Source organism: Lichtheimia ornata, assembly GCF_029851405.1.
Source record: "Lichtheimia ornata isolate CBS 291.66 chromosome Unknown scaffold00011, whole genome shotgun sequence".
NCBI lineage: Eukaryota > Fungi > Mucoromycota > Mucoromycetes > Mucorales > Lichtheimiaceae > Lichtheimia > Lichtheimia ornata.
In genome coordinates, this window is record NW_026695331.1 from 102,503 (window position 1) to 118,519 (window position 16,017).

Consider the following 16,017-nt stretch of genomic DNA (forward strand, 5'->3'; position numbering starts at 1 on the left):
AATGCTTCTTGTAAGGAATGGTAATGAGCTGACAAGTTGATGGCGGCATCTTCACAAAGAGCTTTGGCGTGATTAGTTGCCTATGCGTAAATCAGAATCCAAGGTACGTAAGCAACGTGGCAATATCCATCATCCATCGGCTATCATTTGCTGTACTCGAATTCCACGAAACAAGGTGTTATCGAAAGATGTTTGTGAGAGTGAACGTTTCAGAAAGTGAAGTCGATCGAGCCTTCATCGAGTAATATAAAGATAACAGCTTTCAGTGTATGTTGTATTGACTTGGCAAAAAACCAAGGTGCAAGAGAGATAAGGGATTGGATGAACTAGCTGAGTATACAGGTTGGCTGCTGACCTTGAAATCAGTCACCAGGAACAACGACATACAGACACATGCAGGCCCCGTTTGACGGCAATCAGCAATGGCACCATAGCCGCGCTAATAATGACAGGCTATAGCTAGTAATAATCTTATAGCTGCCATGATACAGACACCCTCCGATGTCGATAAGTAGGTGGTTGCGGTACAAGTCATCCTCAGCCATGTTTTGTTCAATAACAGTAATTTATCCAAGGATACATATTAAACTTGCATATATCACTTTGGGGGAGTAGAAAGGTCAACCATGATTACTTTATTCCATCATTTAGATAGATCTTTTGATATAGCTTGTTGCGTGTTGTGTGGGGGAGATACATTGGAGATAATCGGGTGGTGCACAAGCCAACATATTTTCGGGCTGCACCAAAAGCAAAGATACCCCGGGGAAGCCGTAGTTATGTGTTCCCCTTCTTTCACTTGTTTTCAACCTTCGTTTTCTTGGCTCAATTCCACCGTCTTGCATCGTCAACATTCGTTCCTTTTACCATGTCACTGAGACACCTTTTAAGATCGCAACGAGTATTACAACAACAACGACCATGGGTACGCCCTGCGCCATTCAAACAACAGCTTCTCAAACCAGCTTCATTACGACGACCTTTTCATACAACTCGTCCACAACAAAGCCCACTCATTCCTCTTCCAGCCATGATTATCTCAGCGTTGAAGACCGGCAAACTTGTTAGCCTTGTATCATTCTCCTCCAAGACGTCCTTGACCTTATTACCGCATACATTATATAATCAAAAGACTCGCACCTACATGAAGTTCCTTGCCGGTATTCCCGTGATTGGACTTTCCTTGTTGGTTCTCGTGGGTCTTGATCAGGTACGAAAAATGAGGCATGATTTGCAAAAAGAGTGTGCGATATTCATCTATAGTTGAAAAGGCACCGAATACAGGTCGATTACGGTTGATCTTTTTGACCGAAGCGGAGGAACTTGAGCGTGTACAAATGGAAGTGGATCAGATTGTCGACTCTCAGTTTGGTTTGGTGGCACCACGTGACAATGAATATGTACAATGGCTGCAAACCATTGTCGACAACATCTCCGCCGTTGCCATTGACGACGTCCGAGACCCGGTACGACAATACGACCCCGAACAAAAGAAAAAGTTTGATGTGGATGTGGTGTGTGATGCTTCGACGTTGAATGCAATGTGCGCTGGTGAACGGATCCTGGTCTATGATTTGATGGTCCATTACATGGGATATGATACCAATCGCATGGCCGTGATTCTCTCGCATGAAATAGCACACTCTATTCAACGGCATTTTGTGGAACAACATGGTATGGCCTCGCTCATGTTTATGCTTGGAGATATGACACGTGGCGTGTTTTGGATTGCAACGGAATGGCTTGGACCGTAAGTACAAAAACAAGGTGCTTTTTTTCCTTTGTTGTTGGTTAACAATGGTGGATGTAGATATATCAACCAAAAGATCAATGAAGTCATTTCAACTTTTATTACAATGGAAACACAAACGACCTACAATCGAGTACTGGAAAAAGAGGTAATGATTGGGAGATAAAGGAATAACAATGTAGAGTGACTCAAGATGTTTTATGTCGTAGGCGGATTTAGTGGGCTTGAAGCTTCTTGCCAAAGCAGGTTATGATCCAACAATTGCCATCGAAGTTTGGGAGCACATGGCCAACCTAGACAAGAAGGACATCAAGACAAATACCACCGTTGTGCCATCCGAGCCGAAAAAGTCGTTTGAAAACCTCGATTTGGGCGTGCAGGAATTCTTGTCTCAGTTGCTTGATTCATGGTTTGGATCTACTCATCCACCAAGCGAAGAACGAATTGCATACATGCGACAGCATATGGATGAAGCCGTCGAACTTTATCAACAAGCCCTCCAAGTCAATGGTCATCCCAAAGAATACATATTTGAAAACCAAGTCCAACAAAATGCTTCCAACGATATGAATGAAGGGCAAGAACAGGGTAAGCAATCCAAATCATGGTACAAATCACTCTATGGTATGTTTTGGGGTGGAAGCGATCCTGTCGAGACAACAACACCAGCCCCGGCGGCTGCTCTTCCATAGATAGCATTGATTGATTGCATACATTCCCATTGCTTCTCTTATTCATCTACTTTTTTGTACAATAACATGATGTCAATAATACCTGCATATTTGAAAACGATAATAATCTGTATGATGCGGCTGTCAAGATGTGTTGCACAAGCAAGTAGACGTGGTGATACAAAAGGCTAGAAACACCGATTGGATAAGAGGTGTCGGATCATGTGACCAAAAGTTTCCTATAAACCAGGACAATTTTGTGGCATCCCCCAGATTTGCTGCTGCTCTTGCTCTCTCTCTTCTCTTCTCTCCGCCTGTCTTTTTAAACAGCCTCTTTTCTCTTTCCACCCCCACCCCCATTACTTTTATACACCTCATTTCTCTGCTCAGTATCGTCAAAGCGATCGTTGTACTGTTGAGGCACGACCCCAGTTTCCACCCATGACGACCGACCTGCAAGTATACGCGCATCGTTTAGGCGATCCCAAACTAGGTACCTTGCCTACAACAACGACACACACACACACACACCCCATGTGATCGCGACCTGTCAACGGCACATGCATGGTTTCATTGACAACCCTATTTCTTAGCAATTAACTTACGGGTGACGATCGCCAATGAGCTACGAGATCAAGTCGAAATATTCCAGACGCTCGAGTATCCACGTTTCCTTTCCACGCTTATACCAGTGTTCCTCGATATCTTGCAGAATGGGTCACCTGTTTTTGTAAGCAATTCGCATGAGCAGGTAATATACATGTCTTTTCATGCTATATACGCACGCCCATATTGAATGTTCTCTCTTTAAAGAAACTACGCAACATCATTCTCGAGATCATATATCGATTACCGCAAACCGAGCCTCTCAAGGAATATGCTCCAGACCTGTGCAAGACATTGATGAACCTATTGAGAGTGGAGAATGAAGAGAACGCCGTTGTATGTGTCAAGATCATCATTGACCTCCATCGATCATTTCGCCACATCCTCGAGGATCAAGTTCAACCCTTCCTTGACATTGTACAAGAAATCTATCAAAACATGGAGCAAACTGTAAAGGATGCCTTTGATGCACCAAGTACACCTGCTGGTGCTGTCACAGTAAGTTCTACTTGTGCCCCAATTTATCAACCATGGTATTGATATCCATATCCCACTAGCCTGGCACAACCAATCCTTTACTTGCAGCATCGCCTCGTCCAATGTCCCCAGCAGCTGATACACCAGAAGCACCTTCCAAAGTCCTTCCAAAAGGCATGTTCAGCTTCAAGGTGTTGACTGAATGTCCAATCATTGTCGTCCTGCTCTTTCAATCACATCGACGCTATGCTGGTGAAAACATCATGCGATTTGTACCCCTCATCTTTCAGGTATTACATCAACATTATCAACATCATTGCACGTGCTAATCCACCATCATCACACATAGACTCTGAAACTTGAAGCAAAACCACAACAAGAAGCATCCGCTGCTGCTCAAGCCCGTGGAGATGTCTTTGTGGGTGTGAGCCCCGAGATTAAAAACCGCTCTGTATATAATGATTTTCTCGTGGCACAGGTTAAGGTAATAGGATATGGAAGGATTTGGTTTGAATCATTGCGTACTAAAGTTGGGTTGTTGTTGAATAGACCATGTCTTTCCTGGCGTACATATTGCGAAGCTATACACAATTACTACGACCCTATCAAACCCAGATTCCTGATTTCGTCCTTCGATTATTGAGAGAATGTCCTCCAGAATCATCCGCTACGAGAAAGGTAAAAGGATAATGGGATGATCATCTTGAGATCGATTCAATAACACAATGGATCATTTAGGAATTACTGGTCGCCACACGCCATATCTTGTCAACCGATTTCAGGACATCCTTTGTACCAAAGATTGATTTGCTGTTGAATGAAAAGGTTCTCATTGGCACTGGTGTTACATCACATGATAGCCTAAGGTAAAAAAGAAGGTTGTTTTCTATTGGCCATGCGAGTAGCTTATTCATATTATCGTTGCTATGTAGGCCTCTTGCATACAGCATGCTTGCAGATCTTGTCCACCATATCCGCTCTGAACTTTCCCCATCACAACTGCTAAAGACTGTATACATTTATTCACGCAACCTCCATGACGCCACCCTTGCACCCAGTATCCAAACGATGTGTGGCAAGCTTTTACTCAACCTGATTGATTGTATCATCAAAATTCCCAACAAAGAAGAAGGTACGTGGATGATCTTGAATAATGAAGAAAATGGGACCTTTTATATATTGACATGCGAAAAACTCATTAGGACGAAGGTTGTTGATGCGGATTTTGGATGCATTTGCCAGCAAATTTGCAGCACTCAATATTCAGTTCCCAACGTATCTTCGACAATATAAGCGCAAAAAGCTGAGCGAGGAGGGAGAAGAATCTACTGAGAGCAAGGAATCTGGGGATTTTGATTTTGACAAGGCACGGTCGATCCACACAGCCACCTTCATTCCTGACTCAGTCCATGATGGCATTAAAGGTATAGGCAAAGCACAAGAGAGAAGGATGAGGGAAATGAAGGGTTAACCTTTTTTGTGATGATGCATTAGATGGTCGATTCTTGTTCCGAAATCTTGCTATTGGCTTGAAGCCATTGTTCATTGGACTTCGACATTGCAATCCTCAACCGCCGGCCGGCTTTGAGTCCAATCCACAAGCATATGCACAATTTGCACGACAATTTACACAAGATGATGTTGAGATCTTTTTACGACTTTTCAGAGAAGGATTGATTTGCTTCGAATACTACAACGTGGACAATTATGGATCCGATTGTTCACCACCCAACTATACACAAGACGACGCTGAAAAGAGTGAATCAAGTTTGGGCGCCAATGAGCTATCAACAAAGTTGGGGTCGCAAGCATCGGGAGAGAAAGAGATCCTCGACATGTTTTCCATTGTGTTTACGTTGATCGATCCAGCCGTGTTTCAAGAGATCTTTGCATCACAAGTCGACTTTTTCTTTGAAAGAATGCTCATCAATCCAATGTTGATTCAAATTGCACAATACTTTTTGGTGACGGAGGTTTCTTCACAAGGATTTGCTGGCATCTTGTTCCGTTTCCTCATTGATCGTATCGAGCGTTTGGGTGATGACGATATGCATTACTCGGCGGTGATGCTGCATTTATTCAAACTCGCATTCATGGCTGTCAACTTGTTCCCTGATGCCAACGAATCCATCCTGCAGCCCTACCTTGCCAACCTTGTCATGTCATGCTTCAAGTTATCAGCCAAGGCAAAGGAGCCAGCCAATTATTTCTTGCTTTTACGTGCACTGTTCAAGAGCATCGGTGGTGGTCGATTTGAGCTCTTGTACAAGGAAGTGTCACCCTTGTTGCAAATCCTTTTGGAGAACCTCAACTCGCTTTTGACCTTGGCTCATAAGCCTGAAATGCGTAATCTCTTTGTGGAATTGTGCTTGGCAGTACCTGTACGTCTTAGTACCTTATTGCCCTATCTACCCTATTTGATGCGGCCTTTGGTGATTGCATTGCAAGCCGATCAGGAATTGGTATCACAAGGTCTACGCACCATGGAATTGTGTAACGACAATCTGAATCCCGAGTTCTTGGATCACATTATGGCACCTGTCATGAAGGAGCTTATGGATGCTTTGTGGAGCCATCTCAAACCACTGCCATACAACCACCAACACAGCCATGCTGCTATGAGAATCCTGGGTAAGCTTGGTGGACGTAATCGTCGCATGCTCAAAAGCCCACCCAAGCTTGAATACAATGGTCGCATTGAGAATGGCGTAACTGTTGAAGTGACTTTTGATCCCAACACAACACCTTACACATTGCCCCTGGACAAGTGCTTGGAAGTAGCCGTACGCACATTGGAGCGACCTGACGTCAGCATGTTTTACAAGAAATACGCATATGAATTCTTGAAAGCAAGCATGACGGTGATGCTGCAATTGGATGAAGGACCTGCCAATTTGGCACAATCACTCTATCAACGTGTCAAGGAACAGCTTTTGGTGGATGATAGTAGCAGTAGCAGCAGCAATTCAGGGGAGGATACCGCCATGGCTGAAGAGTCAACAGCTACGGATGAAGGCAAAGGTGATGGCAGCGACATTGGCGAGAACAGCACTGTGGTTGGCAATGCATTGGAAGAGAATGGTATGAAGCCCAAGCGATTATCGGGCAATGGATACACCAAATACTTGTCCAAGCGATTGGCACAGGAAGATGCTCTCCGTACGATCTTTGTTTCCATTATGAAAGCATCCACCATTCCTGCCTTAGCCGATGAGACATGGTCCTTCTTCCAAAACGTGGTACGACACTTCATTTTGTTGCATATTGGCGAGGCGATTGATGCACGTGAAGGTGGCAAGAAGCCATTGTCTGATATGATGGATGAACGACTCTCAGTACAAAACCTCAACACGACTGTACTTGTGGATGCTGTTGTGGAGGTGATTTCATCCGAGGATCCCAAATTGCGTAAACGTGCCGAAGGAGTACTTCAATTATGCTTTGATACGGCTGTGACAGTCTTGGGTGGCAAGGAAAATGTATCACGTCTTCCAATCTTCCGTGTATTTGCATCTCAATTCTGCTCCTGTTGCTACAAGCAAGAATGGTACAAGAAGCGTGGTGGTTGTCTTGGTATTTCCATCATGAGCGCACAATTGGATATGGGCACCAAGTGGATGCGTGAACATGAGCTCGACTTTATTCGGTCCTTGTTGTTTGTCTTGAAAGATGCATCACCTGAAATGGCCAATGTCAACACAGCTGAAGCAACACAAACGTTATCCCATGTTCTCAAGGTCTGCAATCGCCCTGAAGATGATGAGTCACAAGAAGCTCAGCAAAAGTTCCACAACTTGATCTCGTTACTATTGAGTGAATTATCCAATTCCAACAGCGCTGTGCGTGAAACGATCCAATCATCATTCCAACTCTTGGCCGATTTGACTGGCAACGAGGTTACTGAATTGTTGGCACCTGTCAAGGAGCGTTTGGTCGCACCCATTTTTGCCAAACCTTTGCGTGCTTTACCATTCGCCATGCAAATTGGTCACATTGATGCTATCACCTACTGCTTGACACTGCGCCCACCCTTTTTGGATTTCAATGATGAATTGATTCGCTTGCTCCATGAAGCGCTTGCTCTTGCTGATGCGGAAGACCAGGCCCTTGTGAGCCGTAGCTCTCAATACAAGAATGCCACATCATTGATGAATTTGCGAATTGTGTGTATCAAATTGTTGTCAGCTGCCATGGCATGTTCCGATTTCTCCAATCAGCGACAAACACACACACGTGCACGTATCATTCAAGTGTTCTTCAAATCCTTGTATAGCAAGTCACCTGAAGTCGTTGAAGCTGCTCATCGTGGTCTCAAGCAAGTGTTGGCACAGCAACACAAGCTACCAAAGGAATTGCTTCAGCAAGGTTTACGACCCATTCTTACGACATTATCCAATCACAAAACACTCAGCGTGGCAGGTCTCGAGGGATTGGCTCGTCTTTTGGAGCTGTTGACCAATTATTTCAAGGTGGAAATTGGCAAAAAGTTGTTGGATCATTTGAAGCAATGGGCTGAACCCAAGGTGTTGCAAGAAGCAGCTGGAAAATCTCTCAACGAGAACCACGAAGTCAAGATTATTGTCGCCATTCTCAACATTTTCCATTTGTTACCAGCAGCAGCACACATTTTCTTGAATGATTTGGTGACGGTCGTGCTCGAAATGGAAAAGGATCTTCGTCGTACCATCTCTAGTCCCTTCAGGCCCAACTTGATCAAATACTTGAACCGTTATCCAACCGAAGCCATCGCCTATTTTTACGAGCGACTCGATTCACCTCAGCATAGTCGTTTGTTTGTGGATATCTTGGGAACTGAGAATGCTTCACCATTGCGAGATGAAGTTGCAAAGTCACCTACCGAGCTTATCAATCGCACTTTTGGTGTCCAAGACAAAGAGGATAATGCAACCATGCATTATCAAGGTGTGCTTATTGTTCGCCAAATGATCACGTTTGAACCTGAATGGCTGGCCAATCAAAAGGAGGTCCTTGATTGCTTGTTGACATTGTGGCGATCACCTACTCGATTTGAGAGGATGAAACCAGAGCAGCAGGAGAAATTGAAACAAGATCAAGAAGAGAGGCTCAAACAAGATAAGCGAGAAGTGCAGACGACAAGGGAATCCTTGTACTTGGCACAAATCTTTATTGCCTATTTGCGTTCCAATCCAGATGATATCGATGTTATCTTTGATTTGGTGGCATTGTTTGGTCAAGAAACGGTGATGGATCTCTCATTCTTGCGCGCCTTCTTTTTGGAAGATGTGGCCATCAAATACACACCCGAACGCAAGCGCAAGATTTTGGACAAGTTTTTGCAATTATTCTCTGATGCTGGATTCTCGACCTATCTCAAGATGATGGCTTTACGTCACGTGGTCAATCCTTCCTTGTTGGTATCCTTTGTCAACAATGCATACGAAGAGATCCTTGATTCAAAGATGATGGAGCAACTTGATTATAAGCTGTGGGGTCAACTCATGTCGGAGGCCCTTGATGACAACCAATACGCCAAGGATTCTTTGCGCATTGAGCTTTTGCAGTTGACAGCCATGATTGTGCAGTATGCTCCTTCTCTCTTGGCAGACTTACGCAAGGAGGTGATCAAGTTTGGATGGAATTACATTCGACTCGAGGATGCCACCAGCAAACAATCCGCCTATGTTCTCATTGCCCGATTCATTGCTGCGTATGAGACACCAAGCAAGATTGCCATCCAAATCTATCAAGCATTACTTCGAGCTCACTTATCGGAAGCACGTGCTCTTGTCAAACAAGGCTTGGATATCCTTGCGCCAATGTTACCCAATCGTGTACCTTTGCAGCAGAGTGAACGTGTACCAACATGGGTGCGACTTACACGCAAAGTGGTGGTTGAAGATACTCACAGCATTTCACAAATGGTCAATGTGTATCAGCTTCTTGTGCGCCATCCTGATCTCTTTTACGATTATCGTGAACACTTTTTGCCACAAATTGTCAACACGCTACCCAAATTGGGATTGTTCCAGAATGCCACACCAGAGCACAAGCTGTTGACAGTTGAATTATCTGAGCTGATTCTCAAGTGGGAGCGTATTCGCATTGAACGATCCAAGAAGGATGAGGATAAGATGGAAGAGGATGAAGAGCAATCTGGATCTCCAAAGAGGAAGGCTGATGAATCGGATGATCCTACTCGCAAGAAATTGCGTTCTGAAAGTGGTGCAGCTGTATCCACTCCACCCGATGGCAACAGCAAAAAGGGTGCAGCAACAGCCAATGACAGTGGTAGCAAGGAGTATGTGCCTAGTTTGACATTACGAGAGAACCTTATTGGATACTTGGTACGATTGGCATGCACCATCTACAATCCATCCGATATGATCCAACGTCGCTTGGTGCAGCGTGTGCTTGAATTGATGAAGGAATTCTTGAACGAGAACATGTGGTCGGATGTTCATGTCAAGTTTTCACATCTCGAGCGGACTTTGACGGTCAAAGAAATGAGCGAGATTTTGATCCCAAGCGTATGCAGTGCATTGGAGGTGCTCAACATTGATATCGCCCATAAGCCTGTCGAGTGGTTTATTGTCAACATGAATCAGCTCTATCGCCTACTCGAGATGAGCATCAAATCGGATCATGTACGCATTCAAAATGCCCTTCATCCAGTACTTGTGCGTATTTTCCAAGCTATTCATGGCACCACATCCTCTGAAAATGCCGAGCAAGAACAACAGAATCCTGATGTCGCATCCTTTGTCTCGCTTGTCAACTCCACCATCACCGACGGCATGGCGAGTGTGAGCAACAATGGCATGTATGCGGTCCTCAAGTTATTACAGGCTGCCAGCAGTAGCCGTGCCGAGCATTTGGATCAATTTATTCCGGGAATCATCAAGATGTTGCAAAAGTTGACAAAGGAGCACATGATGCCACCACAACATGGTGCAGCAGGCGTCAGCCAAGATTCATCTGGCAACTTGTTGGTGCTTGTTCTTATGTTGCTCAAAAAGAGAATCTCACATCTTGGTGATCAGCGTCGTTGGTTCTTGACATACTCGATTCAGCTCATTGAAAAGTCGCCCGATATCAATCTTTTACGCAACATGCTTGAAATGTTGAGCGAATGGACATTGGATAAGACCGAGACCTTCCCTACGATCAAGGAAAAGGCTGGCATGTTGGTCAAGATGATGAGTGTGGAACATCGCAACGATACTCGGTTGACCGAAGAGTACCTTGATTTGGTGCTTAAGATTTACAGCACACCATCCTTTGCACGATCCGAATTGACCGTACGCTTGGAGAATGCATTCTTGCTTGGTACACGCAGCGACAATCCACAAATCCGCACCCAATTCATGCGTGTATTCGATCGCAGCATTAGCAAGACATTGTATGCCCGATTGAATTACGTGTTGGGTATTCAGAATTGGGAGTTCCTTGCACAATCGTTTTGGTTACATCAGGCATTGGATCTTTTGCTCGGCGTTGTCAAAGCAAGTTCAAAGGTGTCATTGTTGCATACGCTCAAGATCAAGCCTATCAAGATCATTGGCAATCAAGGTGCTGGTGGTGGTGAAGATGAAAAGATGCAAATGGATGTGCCTGATGAATTGAATGACCTGGTGACGAAGCATCAAGAATTCTTGAAGGAAATGCAAGGATACGACGTCAACAATGCCATCTCTGCTTTGCGACAATTACAATACCTTGATGATGATTTGACATTCAACGTGTGGGCGGACTTGTTCCCATTGTGTTGGACCAATTTGAGTGGTACTGAACGACATGATTTGACCAAGGTGTTGATCACTCTGCTGGCCAAGGATTATCATGGAAAGCAAGCTGAGAGACGACCCAATGTGATTCAAGCCTTGCTTGCTGGTATTGCAAAGACACAATCATCCATGAAATTCCCACCCCATCTCATCAAGTTCCTTGGCAAGACACACAATGCATGGCACACATCGATGGAGATTTTGCAGCAATCAAGCCAATTTGGTCGTATCAGTGATGCATCCAAGGACGATCAAAACAATCGTGAACGTACACTTGACGCATTGGGTGATTTGTATTCGGATTTGCATGAAGAGGATATGTTTGATGGTTTATGGCGACGACGCAGCACCTATGTGGAGACGAATGTTGCTGTATCATGTGAACAAAGCGGCATGTGGATGCAAGCACAAAACATGTACGAGAACGCACAGATCAAGGCTCGCAGCGGTGTATTGCCTTTTACGGAATCCGAGTACATGCTATGGGAAGATCATTGGATTTTATGTACACAAAAGCTGCAACAATGGGACATTTTGACGGATCTTGCGAAGCATGATGGCAACATGAATCTTTTGCTTGAATGCTCATGGCGCTTATCGGATTGGACAGCTGAACGGGAATTACTCGAGCAATCATTGCAACAAGTAGCCGACAACCCAACACCTCGACACAAGGTGTTTGAAGCCTTCCTCTCGTTAATCAAGTCGCAAACCAATGAAGACCGTTTGACTGAATTTACTCGCATTTGTGAAGAAGGTGTTCAACTCTCATTACGCAAGTGGCATGCACTTCCACCCATCGTTGCCCAAAGCCATATTCCTCTATTGCAAAGCTTCCAACAATTCCTCGAATTACAAGAAGCTAGCCAGATTTTCAGCAGCCTTTCAACAACGAATGCTCAAAATCTCGATCATAAATCGGGTGACTTGCGTACGATCCTCAGCACATGGCGTGAACGACTTCCGAATATGTGGGATGATATCAATGTGTGGAGCGATCTGGTTGCATGGAGACAACACATTTTCAGTGCCATCAATCGGACTTATTTGCCTTTGATCCCCTTATTGCAACCACAAGGTGGACCTGGTGCAGCAGCCAATGCAAGTACTGGCAATTCTTTCGCATATCGTGGTTATCATGAGACGGCATGGATCATCAATCGCTTTGCACATGTGGCGCGCAAGCATCAATTGTATGACGTGTGTATCAATTATCTCACCAAGATCTATACGTTGCCCAACATTGAGATTCAAGAAGCCTTTTTAAAGTTGCGTGAACAAGCAAAGTGCTACTATCAGAATCCATCGGAATTGACGGCAGGCTTGGATGTGATCAACAATACCAACTTGATGTATTTCACCCACCAGCAAAAGGCCGAGTTTTTCACACTCAAGGGCATGTTTTTGGCACGCTTGAATCATTTCAATGAGGCCAATGAGGCATTCGTGAATGCTGTGCAAATTGATTTATCATTGCCACGTGCATGGGCTGAATGGGGCCGATACAATGATCGACGTTTCAAGGAGAATCCCAAGGACTTGAGTTGGGCCAACAATGCTGTCAGCTGTTATCTTCAAGCGGCTGGTATTTACAAGAATGCCAAGGCACGCAAATACTTGCTTCGAGTACTATGGCTGCTTAGCTTGGATGATCAAACAGGCAACATTTCTTTGGCATTTGACAGCTACAAGGGTGAATGGCCTGTGTGGTATTGGATCACCTTTATTCCTCAGCTGCTTACAGCTTTACAACATCGTGAAGCCAAACATGCTCGTGCCATCTTGATCCGTATCGCAAAACAATATCCACAGGTATGTGATGTGTGCATCTTTTTATTTGGTCGTTATCAGGCATCTAATGTACTTTATAGGCATTGCATTTCCAACTTCGTACTGCCAAGGAAGAATTAGCCAAGCGTGGTACACCAGCAGCGGCAGCGGCAGCGGCAGCAGTTGCAGCTCAAGCTCAAGCACAAGCACAAGCAACACCAAATGCTGGTAATGCATCAGCACCTTCAGCAAGTAATGGAGGTTCTCAACAAGCAGCAGCTGATACCACAACGGATGGCACTCAAGTGAAGGAAGAGCCTAAAACAGCATCTGACAATGCAGCTGATGGAGGTGACAAAGCAAGTTCGCAAGAGCCTGAAACAAGCGAAGGCAACGTTGAAAAGATGGATACGGATGGAAAGGAAGTGACCGAAGGAGATGAATCGACAACGACCGAGAACAAGGCTGAAGATGAGAAGGAGATCAAGACCGAACCAACGACTGAGAATGACAATGCGGCTGATGTTGTGCCCACCGCTGACAACAATGCCAACAACAACAATGAACAAAATGATAGCTCGGCTGATCAATCAGTGCCACAACAACAACAAGCTACACCAACAGTTCAAGTTAACAATGGCACACCCACTCAAGCAGCTGCCACAGCACAAACACCTTCATCTACTACACCTGCTACAGCATCATCAGCAACACCAGCAACACCAGCAACTGCTGCAGCTGCAGGTGCCAACAATACTCCTGGTGCTGGTGCTGGTGCTGGTGTGAATGCTCCTGCTGCCGGTGGTCACCCATTGGATGAAATCATGGCTATGCTCAAGACCGGTTATCCCTTGCTTGCCCTCTCCATGGAAACCATGGTCGATCAAATTCAGCTAAAGTTCAAACCCATGGCTGATGAAGATATGTATCGTTTAGTGGTGGCATTGTACAATGAAGGAGCACAGGTAAGAGATATCATCATGCATCATTCATTGGATATAGGGACTCATTTTGTGTTCTTTTTAATAGCAATTATTGCAACGATTGACGAATCCTGGTGACACGCTCCAATTGACACAGTCAACGCGTACCAACATTATACGATTTGCCGACAGCTTATATCCTGGCCATATGAAGACGGCATTCCACAATGATTTCGCCAAGCCCACTCTCAATCTAGAAGAATACGTTGCAAAGTTGCGATTATGGCGTGACAAGTTTGAAGCCATGTTGGATGCTCGTCCTCGTAAACAAAAGTTGGAAGCCCTATCATTCTATCTTGCCGAATTCCATCATGCTCGCTTTGATGATGTCGAGATTCCTGGTCAATACCTTTTGGTATGTTTGTTTATTCAATGGAGCAGCTGAATCGAGTGCTAACGTTGATTCTCTTTATAGCTCAAGGACAATGCCAATGACTTTTTGCGTATCGATCGATTCATGCCTGAAGTTGAATTTATTCGCAACGTGGGCAATTGCTGTCGACGATTGACTATCCGTGGCCATGATGGTACATTGCATCCTTTCTTGATTCAAAATCCAGCACCTCGTCAATTCCGCCGGGAAGAGCGTTTGATGCAACTTTTCCGCTTATTGAATGGTGTCCTCGAACGTCGTAAAGAAAGCCGTATGCGTAACTTGTCATTCCATCTTCCCGTCATTGTACCTTTGGCACCCAACGTCCGCTTTGTTCAAGATGATCCATCCTATGCAACCTTGCATGATATCTACGAGGATTATTGCGATGAGATGAACATACACAAGGATGACCCCATTGCATACTATGCCGACAAGCTTAAGAAGAATGTGGGAAGTATTGAAGGCAAGGATGTGGTGCAACAAAAGACCGAGCTCTTGAACTTGCGTATGGAAATCAATCAAGAAATCAGCACCAACATGGTCCCCTCCAACATTTTGAGCAAATTCATGCTACGCACCATGGGCTCGTACACGGATTATTACATGTTACGCAAGCAGTTCATTGCACAATACGCCACTGCCACCTTTATGACATACATTTTCAGCGTGGGACAAAGGATGCCATATCGTATTGCCATTTCACGAAGCACGGGTGATGTGTGGATGGTGGAATTTGTACCCAGCTTCAATGCGAATAATGGTACCTTTGGTAATGGTGAAACAGTGCCATTCCGATTCACTCCCAATTTGCAAGAATTCATGACGCCTGTGGGTATCGAAGGACCCTTTACAAGTTGTCTGGTAGCAGCCGCTCGTTCATTGACGGAACCCGAGTTGGAGTTGGATCAATATCTTGGACCTTTTGTACGTGACGAATTGGTTGCATGGCATACAAGCAACAATCGACCCATCGGTGACACACAACAATTGCGTGACCGCATCAATACCAACGTCATGCAAATCGTATCCAAAGCAACCTTCTTATCATGCAAGGCGGATCGTGAAAAGACCATCAACGCCAACAAACCCACCAACCAAAATGTCATTGATCTCATCTCACAAGCAACAAACCCCCAAAAGATGGCTCAGATTGATTGCACATGGATGCCTTGGTTGTAGTATATACATTTTTCTCTCTCTCTTTTTATCATTGATTAAAGATCTTCGTACATACCTATTGGATTTGAGTGTGTGATCATTGTGAAAACAACAACAATGACTTACCTTGCATGTGTTCTATAAATATCTATCAACCATCACAATGAATCCAGCTGACTTTGGGATAACGCTTGACATGTGTAAATAACCAATCCAGGGTCTTACGTACGCGGCTTGGTCTTCGACAACTTCGGGCGCATTGTATAGAGATAAGGCAGCTGACATGTTTTGGGGGAGGCTGTTTTCATATAAATTTGACTTTTTACGTATTGCCAAATTAGGAGTAGGATACCTTTGAAGCATTCTGATCGTCAACATGGATGATGCACATAACTATGCTGACGAGCAAAACCAGGTTTTTTATCCTTTTTGAGCACGATTATGCATCGCTTTTTCGGTC

The 16,017-nt window shown here is 44.6% G+C and overlaps 2 protein-coding genes across 2 annotated transcripts; both read left to right on the plus strand.

Annotated features, from left to right (window-relative positions):
- Positions 1-868: 868 nt before the first annotated feature.
- On the plus strand, positions 869-2,442 carry O0I10_003377 (uncharacterized protein; the record flags this gene model as incomplete). The annotated part of the gene is made up of 4 exons (XM_058483448.1): positions 869-1,210; positions 1,272-1,750; positions 1,811-1,898; positions 1,960-2,442. 4 exons carry the CDS (start codon positions 869-871, stop codon positions 2,440-2,442), a joined length of 1,392 nt encoding a protein of 463 aa, XP_058345647.1.
- Positions 2,443-2,862: 420 nt separating this feature from the next.
- O0I10_003378 (uncharacterized protein) lies at positions 2,863-15,578 on the plus strand (the record flags this gene model as incomplete). Its single annotated transcript, XM_058483449.1, has 13 exons — positions 2,863-2,914; positions 3,015-3,172; positions 3,235-3,525; positions 3,585-3,794; positions 3,854-3,988; positions 4,054-4,182; positions 4,243-4,370; positions 4,437-4,636; positions 4,707-4,928; positions 4,999-13,082; positions 13,142-14,005; positions 14,070-14,378; positions 14,439-15,578. The coding sequence occupies 13 exons, from the start codon at positions 2,863-2,865 to the stop codon at positions 15,576-15,578; spliced, it is 11,922 nt and encodes a 3,973-aa protein (XP_058345648.1).
- Between the last annotated feature and the right edge of the window lie 439 nt (positions 15,579-16,017).